At 40.2% G+C, this 19294-nt stretch overlaps 1 protein-coding gene across 4 annotated transcripts in view; it reads right to left on the bottom strand.

Annotated features, from left to right (window-relative positions):
* PDE7B (phosphodiesterase 7B) overlaps nucleotides 1-19294 on the bottom strand; it is a 313976-nt gene that overhangs the window by 65972 nt on the left and 228710 nt on the right. For all 4 annotated transcript variants that reach the window (XM_042939904.1, XM_042939906.1, XM_042939903.1 and 1 more), the window contains one exon: nucleotides 10537-10620. In XM_042939904.1, coding sequence (XP_042795838.1) covers nucleotides 10537-10620 — 84 coding nt within the window. The remainder of the gene's footprint in view (nucleotides 1-10536; nucleotides 10621-19294) is intronic.

Raw genomic sequence — 19294 nt, 5'->3', positions numbered from 1 at the left:
GGATTAAATGCATCACCATGTGCAAAGCAGTATCTGGGACCTAAGAGCTCCACACATATTAGCTATTATTGTTATTATTATTATTGTTTGATATAATATGTGTATGGCATAGGTGACCTATGTCAGTGGTTCCCTAATACTCACAGAAAGGTCCAGAGCCAGGCTTGCTACATCAAGTAGCCTCAGGAAGTTTTGTAATATACTCTCCAGAGACTCAAGTTCAATGAGTTTGCAGTTACAGTGTGATGGATGCTTTCTTGGAGATGTGGTGCGAGCACAGAGGAGGGACTGAGTAATTAGTCCTCTGGGAAGGTTGAAGCAGGTTTCACAAAGGTCATAATGGTGGGAGAGGGGTGAATAAATACTTCTTAGGAGAAGAGGTGGCTGGGGAGGGGTGTACTCAGTAGAGGAGGAAGGTACATCCAAAGTTCAACTACATCTACTGAGGACTTATTACAAGCAAGACGGACTGCTGGACTCACTGAGCTCATTTACCTCTCTAGTGAGGCTGGTGTTACAATCTCCTTCCATAAATGTGAACTGTAAGCAGTGTGTGCATTTTTCCCACACTCACAAAAGAAGTAGGATTCAAATCCAGGTCTGACTTCAAAGCTCTTTGTCTTTCTGCCAACTTCCTCCATTAACTGGGGTTAGGGTGTGCACTTAGCAGGGGGAATGCAGTGTGCATGGGGCTCTGGGTGGGGCCATCATGGTGGACCAGGTTGGGTGAGAAGGACCTCTGATGTTTCTGGTGTTTGCAGCTGCCCTCCTGGGCTTCCAGGCCTTTGGAGACCTATAGCCTTGGGGACCTTGCCTAAGAAGGCTCTCCACCTGGCCTCATGGGTCCTGTATCTGGGATTAAGCACTTCCCATCTTAAAGCTCTTGTGGTGGCTGTGGTTGGGTGCAGTGGCCACCACCATCTTCCTTGGGGACTTTCCTTGGTAAATGCTGCCACTTTCCTTTGGCACTGGTTCTACTGCCCTCTCTTAGGTTACTTATGAGTGATAAACCACCCAGGTGCCCCAAGGCAATTTGGTTTGCTAGTTAGAGAGAAAATGATCTTCTTGATCTTGTATTAACCCAGTGATCTCAAGTTGGAAACACAAAAAGATTCTAAGGATGGAACACTCTATTTTTTCATATGTAGAGTTAAATATGGACTATGGCAAGTCATTTAAATCTTCTCAAACTTTAAAGGTACGATAGAAATGAGAGGGCATAACCCCTCCTTTTATTTATTAATGAAGTCACAAGAGGTAGGCTGTGCTTCCTTCTGGGTAGGAGGCTGAATTTAATTTTATTTAACAAACAACTCATTCTGGCTCAGTGACTCATAGGATAACTTCAGTCAAAAGAAACTTAATTTACTCCTGCTTCCCTGTTTTACTGTCTCCAGAAATCCAAAGAACCCACTATACCAGAAATACTCTGAGTGGATCAGGGTTTTACTCAAGGAAGTGCTGCAGTAGAAAATGGCCATTTCTCTGTGCTACATTCCAGGGAGTTAACAAACCTGCTGGGCTCTGACATAAGCAAACACGTTTGTACCATAACAGAATCCATGATGTGGGGTAGGATGGTGTCTGAATCATGTTTACATAGTTTCTCACAGAGGAAAATAAATTGCTGGTGAGACGTCCTTGTGGGTTTTATTATCGATAATCTTATGCTTTGCTAAATCAAGCTTATTATAAACTAGAATCATAGGAACCCTTGAACAAAGTAGCTGTTGTTGACCCTTGAACAAAGATACCTGTTCTGGCCATATGACTCATGGATGATTGTAATACCCAAGGAATACAATGGAATTTCCAAAACAGGCCTTTCTGACCTGTACTGTGCTCCCTTATTAACAGCTCTCTCTTGGACTTGACTTCTGCAAAAAACCTGTCCCTGAGCTCACTATCTTTCCCTAACTCACCCTCCAACTTTCTTCACTGTTGATCTCATCTCCAATTCTTCAGATGGCCAGAACAACCCCAGGATCTCCCAGCATTCAGGATCATCAAGTTTTATCTCTTTTTCTCCACATCATCTCTGGATTTATACCTTCTTTCTACTTCCATTGTAGTCTGCTGCCTGATCACGTTTCTCTTGATTTAGTGAGTCTGCGCCTCCTACATATGAGTGTTAGTTAATTTTCTTAAGCACTATTTTATGGCATCTATGTTTTTCTCAAAATTCTCTAGTGACCCTCTTTGTTTAATGAGTCAAGTTCAAGTTCTTTATCTTGGCATTCCAAGCCTTTCGTTTTCTCTCTAGTCAACATACTTTACTACTTTCTGGACCTTCTCCTACTTAATGACTTAATGTCTCCCATATGTCAGCTCAGTCTCACTTTTAGGCAATTCCTTCACAAGACAACACTCTATCTTATCTTTCAGAATTCAGCATAAGACCATAAAGCCTTCTTTTCCTGCTCAGAGCACTTCAGTAATCTCTGCCTTCTTTGGTCTCTGATTTATTGTTTTTGTCAGTTATTTTAGAACTAGACCATTTATGCTCTTGTAAGGTCCTTGGTTTAATGTGTGTTTGTCTTGCCTGTGTAATGAGATTGTTAGGTCTTCGAGGGTAAAGGAATCTCTAAAGTTTCCTTTTGAGCAGTCAGAATCCCCAGCCGAGGTATAGGATGTGGTAGGTGCCCCCTGCTACCCCAGTCCTTGTTGACCTGAAAGGAATTGTTGAGGTATTAGTATTTGGTGTCTCTGGCAGACTCCAGTCTCATTGCTGTCTGGGACAAGAGCTATCCCAGCCCCGTGGTTACTGGTGTGGCTTAGCGCACCTTGGCCTCATGGCCTGCTTGGCAGACGGTGGATATTCTATTTATTGAATGAATGAATGGCAACCCAGAGGGAATACTGGCCTCCCTGAGCTCCCTGATTCAATTTTCTACTTTTTATCGCTCATCTAAAAAATAATGAATCGATTAAACAGTGTCAGCCAGGTTAACAAAAGGCAATGGCTGTTTTCAGTCCTAGCTTTAGAAGGTGAAAACTGTTGGGGTGCCTGGGTGGCTCAGTCATTTCAGCAGCCAACTCTTGGTTTTGGCTCAGGTCATGATCTCGTGGTTTGTGAGTTCGAGCCCTGCATTGGGCTCCGTGCTGACAGTGCAGAGCCTGCTTGGGATTCTCTCTCTCTTCCTCTCTCTCTGCCCCCTTCTGCTGCTCATGCACCCTCTCTCTCAAAATAAATAAATAAACTTAAAAAAAAAAGAAGGTGAAAACTGTTTATTTTTCATTATGGTTTTCCCCAGAGAGTCAGATATATTGAGTGATCTCTCCTGACTTCTTCGGCTTCTACTTGAATACCTCATCTTCCAATAAAATTTATGTCTAGTTGAGTAGAGTTGTGGACGACTCTTTCTTGGTTCCTTAGGTCTTGAAGCACATTTCAGAATGGCTCTAAAAGTGTGCAGCCCTCCTCACTTCATTGTTGCTTTAGTCCTGTTCATGTTTTCATTCCTTCAGACCGCCTTCTATAATTTCCCAAGACTGAGTTAATTGCTCCCGTCCCCAACCTCCCCGAAGTTAATCCTGCTTTCCCCTGAATCCTGTATACGCATACATGTTTCTCATTTTATGTATGCTTTTATTATACATGCATGTGTTATTAAATGTATCCTATCACATCAAAATGTACAGGCTTACGTCTCTATAAAGTTCTCAGAGACGGGGGCTCTCATTTTATCTTTATATCTCCAGGACCTGGCTCACGGTCTACCCTAGGAAGTGCTCCATCGATGGTCACTGGTGAATAGTGACAGGGAATGGGTGAAACAGTGAGGGCAACATCAATTCTGTCTTCTGCAATGCAGTCATTTCAGTGGCTAACTATCCTGTTGGTCTGGTACTTCTGTATGTGAAATGCTGGGGAGCTTGGAACATGGAGCACGATCCAGGCGAGTCAGAAAGGAGCCGCAACCACAATCAACGTCTTGTCTTTCTTCCAGAGGAAGACAAATGTTGAACTTTGAAGTTGTGGAGTGTTACCTGGCACTCAGGAGAAGTCTAAGCTAGTCCCAGCTTGCATCTCTGTTCTCTATTGTGGGCCATGGGGCTGCGGGCCTGAATTTTGGGGAGAATGGGAAATCATCTTGTCAATATGATTTCTTTTAAATCACCCCATAACATTTTTTAAAGTGTATTTTGTATTTCATTTTCTCTTTTTTCTTTTTTTATTGAAATTTAATTGGCATGTAACATTGTGTAAGCTTAAGTGTACAAGGTGTTTGATTTGATACATTTATATATTGCAATATGATTACTACTGTGTTAGCTAACATCTCTATTAGGTCATATAATTATCATTTAATTTTCATGGTGAGAATAATTAGGATGTAGTGTCTTAACAACTCTGAAGTTGATAATACAGTTGCCTGTAATCACTGTGTTGTACATGAGATTTCCAGGACTTATTTATCGACGGGTTGCATGTTTGTGCCCTTAAACACCTCACCCTGTAACATTTTAATTTAGGTTCTTTGCATTTATGTGGTTCTCACAGGTAACATTAAGAATCACCTTTAAGAAGATTACTAAAAGGCTATCACCATCCTCTAGGAATTCTTTCTTAGAAAACTGAGTTTATAAGCAAATTGTCCCTCTTTAAGATGGGGACATCACTTAAGCACTAGATGGTTTGTAACATGCTGGGTGGCTTTTGGTTGACAGCTCTTCTGTGAATGTACTTTATATTTTTGCATGGTGTAACGTTTTAGATGGCAGCTTTTAAAAAAAGTATTTGAGGGGCGCCTGGGTGGCTCAGTCGGTTAAGCGTCGGACTTCGGCTCAGGTCATGATCTCGCGGTCCGTGAGTTCGAGCCCCGCATCGGGCTCTGTGCTGACAGCTCAGAGCCTGGAGCCTGTTTCAGATTCTGTGTCTCCCCCTCTCTCTGACCCTCCCCCCGTTCATGCTCTGTCTCTCCCTGTCTCAAAAATAAATAAACATTAAAAAAAAATTAAAAAAAAAATAAATAAAAAAAAATAAAAAAAGTATTTGAGTCTCTGGGTCACTTGTTTTCCATAAAAAGATATACATATATATATATATATGTATATAAAATTATATATGTATATATTATGTATATTATATATTTATATGTCATAAATATATAGTATTTATTAGTTCGATCAAAAGTAATGAGTAAAGGAAAATGTTTTTGTAGCTCTGCTAAAATTACCTCATGCTTGTGCAGCGATAATGGCCCCGCCTGGAGAGGCGGATCTGGAGGAATAGAACTTTAAAGATCAAGATTAGCAAATTAACCAACAGGAAAAGCCAAATAGCCAATTAACCTACTACTGCAAAGTCCTGGGGCTCGTCTGGGGCTCCAGGCTCTCTGTGGCAGCTGAATTTGCTGCCCTGAAACTTGCAGCTAAAGCTGCCTTATTCCTTCAAGCTCCACAGTCACTGGGAATGTTTGCTTTGTATGTCACTTCCTTTGCTGAGCGAGTGTGGAAATCACATTGTGTTGCTCTGAAATGGTTGCCATGGGAACATCTCCACCTAGTCATTATCTACTCAGCCTACTGATTATATTAAACCAGGAGACAGAGATGTACAAGGGGAGCTGTAACCACCTGTTCTGCAGAAAATTGTGATTGCTTCTGCGACATTCGCCTCTGAGGCCACACGTTTCTCTGAACACTCCTCTCTCCATTTTCTCTTCTCGTGTTTCCCTCCACACAGAGTTAGTAAATGACATAAATCTATAGGAAATTGGCATTGGGATAATCAAGCCATTGCTTTCCCATTCTTCCGGCCCTCTTTCAGGTCTCTGCTTTAGTATCTCAGGTAGAATAAAAATAATCGTCACCCTTTCCTCTCACTCTCTTCTGCCCACCCCCACCTCCCATGCTTAGGTGTAAAGATAATCTTCTTTAAAGGTCTATGATTCCTGTGGCCTATGCAATGAAGCCACGTTTTTCTGCTACTTATCCAGAGAAACTTCTCAAAGTTCATATAAATGCCTGTTTTCTAAATTGTATAAAATATAAATAGTAAATAATACTGTCTGTCAACAGGTAACTTTATCTTACCTATTCTCAACCAAGACATGCATGGATCTGCCTGTATCTCTTATGAGGAGGATTTTCTGATCTTTATTCCTGGATTGAAAGTGACATTTAAGAGGTGTTGTCTTGAAGTAACTTTTTTTTTTGTAGAAAAACTATAAAATCCATTGACTTTGTAATTTGTCGTCTAAACCAGAATACTTAGGGAGTGGGAAATGGCATTATTAATAAGTATGCCTAGAAAACAGGTACAAATTTGACTATGCCAGGCAAACTAGGTGTATATTGTCATCTTATATGTAGAATGTAGAATGTAGACAAGTTAATAGGTGTGGTAGTCCCATGTCTTCAAAATATATGGGAAAGGGGCACCTCTTACAGAAGAATGTTTGTGCAGATAGAAATTATAATTGTGGAATTTAAATGCTGAACCAGCAAGAAAGTTCTCTGTTTATATTTCTGTCGCATGTAAATTAAGCCAATGTGAATCCATCCTTGAAAGTAAACTGATGGCACTGGGGATTGAAAAGAAAAAATGACATGAACAAAGGAAAACAGACCAGGCTGAATGCACCTATGGAGATGTCATAAACCCTTTCAATTTTGTTTAAAAATCTAATTTAAGAGTAAATTTTTTCTGTAAAGGGCCATATAGTAAATATTTTTGGCTTTGTGGGCCATATGGTCTCTGTGGATAAAAGTAGCTGTTAATGATATATAAATGAATGAGCATGGCTATGTTCCAATAAAATCTTATTTACAAAACAGGCCTGGGGGCTTATGGGTGGCCCAGTCGGTTAAGCATCTAACTTTGGCTCAGGTCATGATCTTGAGGTCCATAAGTTGGAGCCCTTTGTCGGTCTCTGTGCTGACAGCTCAGGGCCTGGAGCCTGCTTCCCTCTCTCTCTACCCCTCTCCCACTTGTGCTCTGTCTCTCTCTCTCAAAAATAAATAAACATCATATCTATCTATCTATCTATCTATCTCTATCTCTATCTCTATATCTGTCACAAAATAGGCATGGACGGGAGCACAGGTTTACTGCATTGGTTGTCATTGGCCCAGTCTCATTCTGGTTAACTGTTTTAGTATCTGTAAACTTTATTCTGAAAAAAGGAAAGTTATTTTATTTATGTTATGCTATTTTATTTTTTTAAGTTTATTTCTTTATTTTGAGTGAGAGAGAGAGAGAGAGAGAGAGAGAGAAAGTGAGCTTGAGCTGGGGAGGGGCAGAGAGAGGGAGAGAGAGAATCCCAAGCAGGCTTTGTGCTGTCAGCCCAGAGCCCCACACCAGGCTTGATCCCATGAACCGGGCTCAATCCCATGAGATCATGACCTGAGCTGAAATCAAGAGTGGACGCTTAACCAACTGAGCCACCGGGGTGCCCCCAGGGAAGTTATTTTATATATTAATTCTGATGTTTTCTGTTCTGCTATGGCAGGTTGGGCTGTGCCTGATGGGGCTAGTGGAGAAGTGCAATGGGCCTTACTAGTAATGTACATTTTTGTTACACATGTTCCAGCCATTCAAGACATATGTTGAAGAGAGTGGTAGAAGGTAACCCCCCAGGGACACTCTGGACAGGGGGTGGCAGCCATGTGGGTTTCACTAAGCATTTTAGAAGAAAGGCTGTAGGGATGAGACACAGGGTATAGAGGTTATGGTGCTTTGGTTTTTCCTATAAATTGTCTTTTTAAGCAAGTCCAAGGGTAGGTTCTACCTTGGGAGAGAGAGCAAAACTGCAAGCACCTGAGGAAAATAATCTTTGGTCTCTGCCTGTACTTGGGAAAAAAATGACTCAAAATTAAGGTAAATGATACAAAAAAATCACTTTAAACTAGTCTTGTACTTACTGTGTAGAATTGGAATCAGTTGGTAAAAATAAGAGTTTTAGCAAAAGGTCCCAAAATGTATCTTTGGGGTTTATTTTTAAATTTTTATAGAAGTATATTTAAAATGTTTCCCTCTAGGCAGAAAGCACACACTAACAACTCAGGCAGGCAAACCCCAACAGGAACATGAATGACATTAAAGAGAACTAAATAGGCTCTATATAAAGTAGTAGGAGGTATGACATGTATATTACATCTTACGTGACTGTACATAACACAGATAGAACATACCTGGTTCTACCTGGCGACAAGTTACTTTAATTGCTGACTAACGCAGGAAATTGTGGAGAATGACTGCAGTAATGTTATTGATTCAATTTTCAACTCAGTAACTGGGTATGCCAGGCATTTGACAATGGAATAGACAGTACCACAAATAAGGAAGAATCTCAGAGGGCTTCAGTCCTATCTGAGCTGTCGAGAAAAATATAGGGGATGACTGGCATTTATAATTATTTAATACAGTCTTTTTGAGGGGATCCTTTGATCTAGTTGGACAGATATTCAGGATCTTGTAGTCTGTTTAGGGAACTGTTCTACACATCTAGGAAAAAAAAAGTGAGTCCACTAGAAAGCAAAATACAATGAAAGTAAGTTGATATCGCCTTAGCATGTTTTATTGCTAAAGAGACATGAGTGAAGGAGTTATCCAGAGTGCAGTGCTGAGCAGAGGAAAAAGAAATTTCAGAATGGATGGCCAACACTATCACTTAATGTGTGGAGGGTCCTGAGCAACATACGGGGTGAAATGGGGGTGGAGGGAAGATAGCATCCCAGGCCAGGGGAAGGAGGCTGGGGGTCAGTCCAGACACTAGGAAGTTTCTGGAGGACCTTCAGAAGAGGGATGACAGGATAGTACCTGCTTGTATGTGATTTGCTATATAGTGAATAATATAGTAGTGAAATATTATCTGCATTGGTTTTCTGTTTAAGATTTTTATACATTTTTTCAGTTTTTTTTTAACGTTCTGAAAGTAAAACAGATGATAAAAAAAACCCCAAATCCAAGTGTTGCAAGGACCTATGATGTATATAGGGAAATTATTCCTTAATCCCACTTGCAAAGATAACTGCTCTTAGCTGATGTTGCTTATTAACATTGGAATAATTTAGAAACAGATTATATCATTTGGAACCTTGGAATTATTATAAAGAGAAGTATCTCCTATTTTTCCTAATTTGTTCATGCCTTATATTCGAAAACATGACATAACATCTCATCTAATATTGAAAGAGACTTTTTTGGTTATTTTCTCCATCTCACGCTTCGTATGTGAAGCCATTGGAGAGTCCTGATCTCTTTGAGACAATGAATTAACTGGACCCTCTGCTCATCCCCATCTTGCTTGGTGGAACCGTATGCCTGGGAACTGGAAGTCAGTACAATCTAGATATTGTCAAAAGGGGTAACTTCCATGAGTAGCTGGACCAGCCTAATCAGGGTCATAAGAAAAGCTGAGATACCATTTGAGCTCCCCATAGTCTGTATCCAATATTACATTGGGTTAGCAAATCAACTGTGTCTTCGAAAATGCATTTTTTGGGGGGGCTGGGTTGGGGAGGTTATCTCTAGTATGGAAAGGTTACTCCAAGTCTCTGTGTCCCAGAGAGAGCTGAGAAAACGGATATTTCACATTGCTATGGAAGTTTAATAAGCTAGGAGAAATACAAGCATCTCTATTCACTACTGACCTTTTGAGGATCCAAGGATAGCAAGTTTTGACTTCTCCTAGTAATTTTTAGGGGTCGAGGTAAATCAAATTACCTTTCTGCTGAACTTGTTTATGCCAAAGGAAAGTAATACTCTGTGGGTGCAACCCAGAACTTTGAAATTTATCGATGGGAAGTGGTATGAGAACCAAACACTGAAAACCTTGGAGCAAACTGTGAAATTTATACAGTTTCTCCCCCCACCGCCCCCACCCCCAAGTCCAAAGTGCAGGATGATTGCAATAGAAGGCATGCTATCAGGCAGGGTGACTGGTCACTGGTTTGGGTTTCCAAAGGAATTTGAAATTAACAGAATTATGAACCAGAGGTTGAGCAAAACTCCAAATAAGGAGTAATATATGAAGGGGAAAGATAGAAAGAAATGACTTTCCGAGGTAGTTCTAATGGAAGAAGCAGCAAGTGCACACTACAAGGGCTCAGCCATGGTGTAGAGCTTTATGAGGAATGCAAGAACAGATCTCAGGGACTTCGATGAGACAAAGAAGGGAGAATTAGACAATGGGTAGTTACTAAGGGCCATATGTGAGTAGGTTTCCCTGTGGGGTTTTAACAATAAAATAGAATCTCATCTGGTCTAGTTCTGGATGAAGGTGGAAAGAATGTGCTGGATGATGAAAGGAATAAGTTTCCCTGTATAGGGCTTCACGGTTTTTAAGGCTTACATTCTGAAAGCTGAAATGATCTCATTTGATTCTCACTAAAGCGCTGGGAGGTAGGGCAGGGCCAGAATCACTTCACTAGGGAGGAAATCTAAAGACAAAGGGTTAAGTTCCATTTGGGAGGGGAGACATGGAGGAAGGAAGGCAGACCTCTGAGGGTTTTGAAGTTCAGAGGGAAGTGAGATTTTTTTTTTTAAAGAAAACGTTTGTTCCTTTCCAGGTACACTTGATTACTCACTGTTAAGTAGGCGGAAGTCAATGAATGGGTAGGAGCCGCGGCGTTCAGCAGGAACCCCCGTCTGACCCCTTAGTCGTACATCTCCTAAAAAACAGAAAATCCAAACAAATGTTTGAAAACACTGCCAAGTGTATTCACTTTTCCTCTGTAAATCCTCTTACTCACTTATGTCACTGGAGCCAAATGTCAGAAGGAAAATGATTTCCACTTACCTTGCTTAAGAGAGAGCTATGTGAGAGGGGATATTTAATGAATGTTAAGTGTAATGAACTTAGCAGTACTCTAATAAGTGAAGCAGCACTCTGCTGTCTTTTAGATTTGCCTGGAAGGTGGATCTGTGAAAATTTTAGTAATTTACAAGATTTCCATAGTCTGAGGGCCACAAGGAGGGGGCATCTGAATCTGGGAGAACAAATGATGCTCTGGGATTAAAGCTTTTATTCTTGTTAGAATGTTTAACTGCCCAGTGTTATTTCTCTTGGTTCCAGCACAATTGTTCTCTGACTAGTGTCCATTGCCCTGTTGCCCGCCCAGGATTTATCATTGATCTGCTTTAGAATTTGCTCCATGAAGGCCAGCCCAGCTCCAGGTACTTCAGACACTTGCCACCCTTGTACACGAAATAGTCAGTGGAGCTTGTAGAACTTATTCATTTGCAGGTTTTCTTTAATGTCTGCATTCACGTTCCTTTTTGCTGTGTCTTCTGCCTTCCCGATCAAGGGAGGGAATGAAATAGAATGGAAAGAGCATGTACTTTAAGACGAAATAGACCTAGGACAATCTCGGCTCAGACACTTGCTACCTGTATGATCTTGGGAAATTTATTTCTCTAAACCTCAGTGGTTCACAGTGTCATGGGTTGAAGAATATAAAATAACACTTGCTGCCTTGCAATAAATGCTGGGTTTACTTCTTTCTAAACTCCTGCAAAGGATCATGCATATTAATTATGTGTTTTGCATTTTTCCATAGTGCTTTGTGTATTGTATGGCACTTAGCAGACTCTAAGTGAATGTCTTCTGTTGACAAGAATAAATATAAAGACAAAATGTACAAATTAGCACATAAAATATGGAATTAGAGGAGAGAGAAAAATACGTGAGATCTTCTATATTTCTGGAAGAACTGAATCAGGGAAAGTTTCAATTCCACGAGTAATGGGTCCCCTCCCATAAACCACTTTTTCCCAGACATGACGTGGCAGTGAGGCCTTAGCCTATGAGTAGAGAAAAGGGACAGTCATATCTCCTCCATTCCTACCCCCTGGAGTTAACCAGGGTCTGAGTGAGATCCCCTTCAGCTGTAACCAGTGCCATTGGCAATGTTTAAAATATCCCTTACAGATGGGCGTTGTGTATGTTTGGGCTTACAAACTGCAAGCTGTGAGCCTCTGGGTTATTCTGTGATTTGAATTTTATATTGGTGCCTTATTTAATGCTTTGTATAATCTGATATTACAGTGCCATGTTGATATTAAGGAATGTTACAATTTATGGAATAAAAGGGGAGGAGGAAGAAAGAGATGGAAAAGCATTTTTATAAATATGAATATCATCTGAGATCAAAGAAAGGAATGCTGTTAGCATTTGGCAAGTTCATGGGGGTAGATGGCCAGCAGTTATAGGAAATCCACTAGGGAGAGTTGAAGGGTTTTCTTGTCTTCAGCAGCTTGTCTTGAACACTCCATGTTTACAGCACTCTAAAGAGTTCACAAAGCACTTTCACAAACATCACAGTGTATTTATTTTCTTGTTTATCTCATTGGATGCTCACAATAGCCTTGTGAGGAGAGCCACTATTATTCTACTTACTTTATAGGTGAGAAAATGGAGGCTCAGGAAGAAAGTTCAGGCCTGCTGTTCACCTACCCAGCTCCAGCTCAGGGTGCGGGCGGGCCCTTTAGAGGCGCTCAGTAGATATCTATGGACTTTAACTGACTGGCTGAGTTTATGGTGCTTTAACTTATAACTAGCAGGGCTGGTCCTTAAATCTAGGTTATTAAACTTCATAGGCAGAGCTCTCTCCTCAATAACATTGGTTTCTAATCTTAAGGAGTCTGTACATAATGGTTTAAAAAAAAAATCACAGACCCTCACATGATAGGTGAAATTTAGCAGCCATTGGGAAAATACAGCACGCCAAAATGATATAATAAATTCAGCAGTGCCTAAATGATTTATATTTTCTAAATGATAATCAGATAGACATATGCTTCAAAACTTATGCATGGATAAGCCTGTATTCATTCGGTCTATGAAGCCGGCTAGGCTTTAGGTTTGTTGACCTGTTGCGCCATCCCTGTGGGCTTCTCTAAGGGGTTTCAGGCTCACCAATTGGAAATCACTTGTCCACTAGTACTTTTTTTTCCCAGGATTAGCAAAGCATCCCTCCTGACTGTGTAGTTCAGAGGGTACCATTTTCCCAGAAAACTTCTGTATAATATCAATAGAGGTTTTAAAGCCTCTGTCAAAATTTATTCCTTTTGTCCATCTGACAGTCTAAGGCAGAGGACGCCCATTATCATTCAGGGCTTTAGGTTTAGGGATGAACATGGAGGAGACAGCATCACAAGGCAAGCTAGGTAAAGGGAAGGCAGTATGTGAGTAATTCAGAGATTCCTGTTACTGACAGGATCAATATCTCACCATCTTGGGTGACTGTGGGCAACTCAATAACCACTTTGAGGTCCAGTTTCTAATATTTAAATTAATTGGCATAATTGCAGCAGCTTCGCCTCCCTCACAGGGTTGTTGTGAGAAAATTATAAGGTGCATGAAAATAGCATGAGGGTTAGAATTTCTTGAAACCTTACACGGTACTAAGCATTTTACATGTATTATTGAATATCATCTACCCAACAACCCAGCGAAGTAGGTGTTATTATTAGACCATTTTACAGATGAGGAAACTGAAACCAGTGGAAATTTGATAATTTGTCCAAGCTCACAGAATTAGTAAGGGTGGAGTTTGTATTCAAATTCGAAATTGGCTCTTAAACCCCATGTTCTTAACCTTTATCCTATATCATCAGGATAAAAAATCATAGAAACAGCTAAGCATTCACTTTTTTATGGCCCAATGTATGCTTTGATTGCTATTTGCCAATAAACCAAATATATATTCATCATGACTCCTGAAACTTGAGTACGAGGGGAATCCACCCCCTTGATGAGTTCAAGATTCAATCAGATAGATGTTGTTTATTTGAATAGCAGTCCAGCGGAAATGAGCCGAACGAGTAAGACAACCAAATCCTGTTCTGGATCAACAAGGCATCTATTATTTTCAAGTAAGAGATGGAAAGCAATTATTAAAAATATTATTCAGTAGAACTGAAATTACTTAGCAACTAATTTAATCAAGCTCTTAATTAAATAGAATTTTCATGATGTAATGCCATTTTGGGGAAAAAGAAACAGTGAAGAAAGTTGATAGCAAAGGCACTTAAATAAACAAACAGAACAAAACAAATCAACAGCAACAACAACAAACTACAAAACCCATACCTGAAAGCTTCCTTTTCAATGCTTCTTCTGTCTATAACTACAATTATAGTTTTGGAAGTGGATTACTCATAAACCTAATGATGGTTTTTAGGGGTAGTAAATAATAGTGTTTAAAAAGGATGAAATCACGTTAAAAGTACTAGTAAGGCAGGAGGCAGGACAATTGTAAGTGGGCTAACAAAGCATTTTAGAAAATTTCAACACAGAAAGGTAAATACAAACAAACCAAACAGTCCACATCCTGAGCATTCAATTTATTTGAGAATAAGGTAATATTCATGTTTTAAGGATATATTTCCAATATAGAAAGTTCTCTCTCATTCTCCCTGCTGTTATTAGCCCCTCTGATACTAAATTGCTTCAATATGCTCGTGGGAAGAGAGAAATAATTCAGTAACAACCGTCCCTGGAGGAGCAGAGGCCACTGGGCTGATGTCCGAAAAACAGAACAAGTAGCGTCCTGCTGAACTGCTTTTTCTGGCCTCTGGTCTCAGGCAATCATCTATTTACCTAAGGCCTTATATCCAAGCTAAACAATTATTTTGACTATTCATTAGGCCCTTGTTTCACTTAAGCAACTTTTTTTTCTGGCAAGCGAAAGGTGCTGTGGAAGCCGGGTCGGAAGTGTTGACAGCTCAGAGTCGTGTCCTCAGCCTGTCCTTATTGTGTTCCAAAATGAAACAAACAGCAGGGAAATTCTTATTTTGAAAGGGCTGCTTCTCTTTTGCCCCTTCAGGCCGAAAACATAACATGTCGTCCTCGGGTATTTAAGGCTGCAAACACAGGCAGAGAGCTGAGCTGAGTGGCTCCAGGAGCCAAGACCCGGAGACAGCCACTCACCCTCCCAGGGGACGTGGTTCCGGGATGGACCTCTTGCCCACTTGGCCTCTCAGGCTGTCTCTGTTTAATAAAAGCTTGCGCTAGGGAGCAGACATTATGTGGCCTCTTATGTAACTGGCAAATATGGCGGAGACTCTGACAGCAATGACAACTTACAGTGGCTGAAACATGGGCCACATGACGAGAACCAGACTCTGGCCCCGGTTGTGGAGTCAAGGTCACTTCAGGGTGGGGAAATGGGGTCGGAAAGGAACAGAGCAGTGGCTACTGTGCTCCTGTGGCATCTGAGACAAATGAAGAAGGTGACGATGACAGCTGCAGGAAACACGGAGAGAGATTCATAGCAGGGGTGTCGCTATGAACAAGGAAGATGAGCTGGTGATAGCGTCAGAAAGATGCAACCATGGAGCGGCCCAAATATGGTGGGGAGAAGAAGCTCTCGTGAAAGTTATTGCTTTGAGCTTCTTTAGACACTACTAATTCACATCACTGCTGTAAACTTGCAAAACGAGGGCAGACAGAACCCAGACCCCCAGATCTCAGACAGGAGCTTTCGCCAGGGTGCACTGCCTCAGCTGGCGGCTTCGAACATTTCAGATGACTACTCTCAATTAGCAAAGTGAATTATTTCTTCTAAGATGTTTATCTAGCCAAACAAAGAGGAGGAAGGTTGTGCAATTTGATCACTCCGTAGATTTATGGGATAGTACAGGCAGCCAGTTTAGATAACTCAGGCAGAGATGATTGTTCTGAGTGCTATGAGCTTGCATGAGATCCAAGATGGCTGATAGACCAAATTTCCCATTTGGGGCTTCAATCTTCTGCTTTACTTTTTTGAGTGAGCCTGGGCCTGTCTAGTTACTAAGGGCTATGTGTTGATCTGGCTGAGTAGGAGGCTTCTTGTCTATTGACCTGTTGCACTAATTGTGTATTTCTGGGCTGTTGCTGAGAGGGCTTTGTGTGTAGGAAAGAGACAAACCAGAGTTAGTTGGCCAAAACCACACTTCTGGCAAAAGAAACAAAATAAAGTTTTCTTTGCATGTGAAAAAAAAAGTTCTTTCTTTTTTTTTCTTTTTAAAAACCTTGGTCTCTATATCAAAATCAAGAGAAAGGAGAAATTTCACCAAGTTAGAGTCCCCAGACAATACTCTATATACTACCTTGCAACTTCTGCTTAGACTTATTAAATACTTTATGACAGAGGTGCATTTTGGGACTTGAATGTTACAAAGGTGAATGTATAAATAGCACTGCCTTTATTTTCTAAAGTAAGTGAGGTAGGTTTCAACTCAGACTAGACATTCTTCAGCTCGATGGTTATACAGAGGGAAAATAAGAAAAAAAAGTTGAGAAAAAAAAAAAAAGTTACAATCACCAGGAACACAGGAGTCTAATAAAAAAAAAAAAAAAAAGATATTGAACAAGAAGCAGCAGAAATGCCTAAAGAGAATTCCAAAAAGCTGTAAAAGAATTTAAAAGAACACAAAGAACATGTCCTCTTATAAAGATTAAGAATAAGGGGAATAATCTGCAGAGTCATTTTAGGGAATATGTGATCTGGGTCTGCCTTAAGTAATGAAAACACTGATGTAAACTTGCATATTATTCACTTATTTCTGGGATAATGCTTTTCATTTCCAGAATCTCATCAAAGCAAAGTTTATTGTTTTTAAATAAGTGTTATATAGTTGTAAATGCAGGTGTCTCTGCTCCTGCTCACACCCCACCCCTTCATAATGCCTGGTACATTGCAGGCACTCAAAAAATAGTAACTATTATTCTTTGTTACTGTTCTTCTGAGATTTCTGCCCCCTCACCTCCCCTCTCCTATGATAGTCATTATCATTTAGGAAGATTTCTAAGTAGGGAACTGTTTTAAGGACTCTACATGTATAAGATGGTTTAGTCCTTATGACAGTCTGCCTGAGGGAGATGTGTGTTTCATCCCCCTTGTACTGAGGAACGCAAAGAGCTTATAAGTGGCTGAATTGGGATTAGAAGCCAAGTGGCGTCGGGAACACTTGCTCTCTAACCACTGTTGCACAGGGCCACCGTCCCCATTCTCCACAGCAGCGACCAGTGCAATCACTCATGACATTATTACGGTTTCCTTTGATTTCCCGAGCTCTTTCTCTTCTCTGTGCTGGGTAGTTTAGGGTTAAAAAGAAGAGTACCAAAGCCATGTCCTGGGGAAAGACAAATGTTTATCCTGGTACTTTTTCATGGGAGCATTGCAATCCCACCATGACAAGAATGCTGTGGCCCATGTCATGGGAACCCATGAGGCCCCAGTGGTGCAGGTTAGACCAGAGGGAGTATGGATCCCACCGCAGATGTAGGCATCTTGCAGGTCAGTAGGACTTTTGAGTAAGTGAGTAAGTAAAGGGACCAACTCTAGGTTGGCTCTGAGCAGACCCCGGATCAATTCAGTTCATTTCAACAAATGCTCATTCACAACATTATACAAAGTGTTAGAATGTAGGGGAGGAAAAGGGAAATACAAAGGTCCATAGGATGCCATCTTGGCACTCAGATAATCATCTAGAAGAGAGTCACAGAAATAAGCAAATATGATATATGCTAGAAGAAGTCTAACCGTTAGCAGCATTGGGATATTTGTGTTTGGATCCCTCTCTCAGAAACATTGTGAGGCTTTATGATTTTATGTGGATAAGTAACTTGAAAATTTCTGGGCCTCAAGTGGTTTCCTAGCAATCTTATAAAATGTTTCAGTTGGTAAAATTGAAAGATAATTATTTAAAGATAAATATTTAATAATATATTTAATTTAAAGTATTTAAATTAAATATAATTTTTAAATTAAAAAAATTTTAATTTCAGTTTAGTTAACATGTAATTTTATATTAGTTTCAGGTGTCAAATATAGTGATTCAACAATTGCCTATATTACTCAGTGCATATCATGATAAGTATATTTAAATTAAGTATAATTTTACATTGAAAAAAATATATAAATATATACACACACACACACACACACACACACACACACACACACATACACACAAAGCAGGAGAGATAGGGAGGAGAGAGAGAGGAAGGGGATAAAGAGGAGAGAGAGGAGGCTACAGAGAAAAGGGACATGAGGAAGAACTGAATACTGGGGCTGAGGGAAAGGAAGGTGTCAAGGATAATTCCTAGATTTCTGCATTGCATAACTGGATGGTTGTGCCAATCACAGAAAAAAGGAAGTTCTTAAAGAGGCATTATTTTATGTTTTTCATTCAATAAATGATATTTAATATATATGATATTTATGATACAGTGTTTTTGGCAGACAATACAATAGTATAGAACCTTGGGTAGAGTCTTGGCCTCATGGAGTTTAGTCTACTGGAAGGGACATCAAGGAACAATTATGTGCATAAATGTAAAGTTGCAACTTTGGATAGTGGAGTAAAAGAGACATATATTGTATTAATAAACTGATAATGGACTTCACCTTGCCAGGAAGGTTGTTTTGAGCTTCCCTGAGGAGGTGACATTTAATCTGAGATCTGTTGAATGAACACAAAATCATTTTAGGTGAACATATGTCCTGATTTTCCCTGGAAAAATCTTTATTTACACCTGTTGTTTTGCCAGGTATAATTAGTAATAGTGCCCCTTTCACACTCAGAAGTATTCTGATCGAATCACACATTACATGATCACCCTGAGTGCAGCAATCCAGGCAGACAGAAATGCATTTTCAAAGGCCCTATGGCAGGAAGATGGCATATCTGAGATAACCTAATAAGAGCAAGTGCATCACAGCAAAAAGATCGAAGTGGATATGGTGGGGTATGGTATAAAATGAGGTTGGGTAAGTGTCAGGACTTTGTAGGATAGACTGAGGAGTCTGACTTTATTCCAAGAGAATTAGGAAGCCATGGATGAGTTTAAGGGAAAGATGATGTTATCAGATTTACATATTGAAAAAAACAACTTCGGGTACAATATGCAGAATGGATTGGAGGGACAAGAATGGCAAGTTAACAGATCGTTGTAATAGTCCAGGTGAGAAAAGATGGTATCTTGGAATAGAGTGGTAGTACTGGTAGAGAGGTGAATAGATTTCAGAGATATTTAGTAGGTAGAATTGACACATGGTGAGGAATAGTATATGAAGGCTGAGGGAGAGGGACGTATTGAGGATAATTCCTATAGGCTTGCATAACTGGATGACTGATTGTATTTATCATAGAAAAAGGAAATTCCAGAAGGACCAGATCTGGGGAGAGAAGTTCACGTGCTCAACTTTGGTCACATTGAATGAGTTACTGAGATTTCAAAGCAAAAATGTCAAGTAGGCAGCTAGACACATGAGTCTGACACCCAGAGGGAATGTCTGGGATGGAGATATAAATGTATAAGTCAAATTAAACTATAGGCATGTATGAAGTTGCACA

Source organism: Panthera leo, chromosome B2, assembly GCF_018350215.1.
Source record: "Panthera leo isolate Ple1 chromosome B2, P.leo_Ple1_pat1.1, whole genome shotgun sequence".
NCBI lineage: Eukaryota > Metazoa > Chordata > Mammalia > Carnivora > Felidae > Panthera > Panthera leo.
This window is presented reverse-complemented; position numbering and strand designations above follow the sequence as displayed.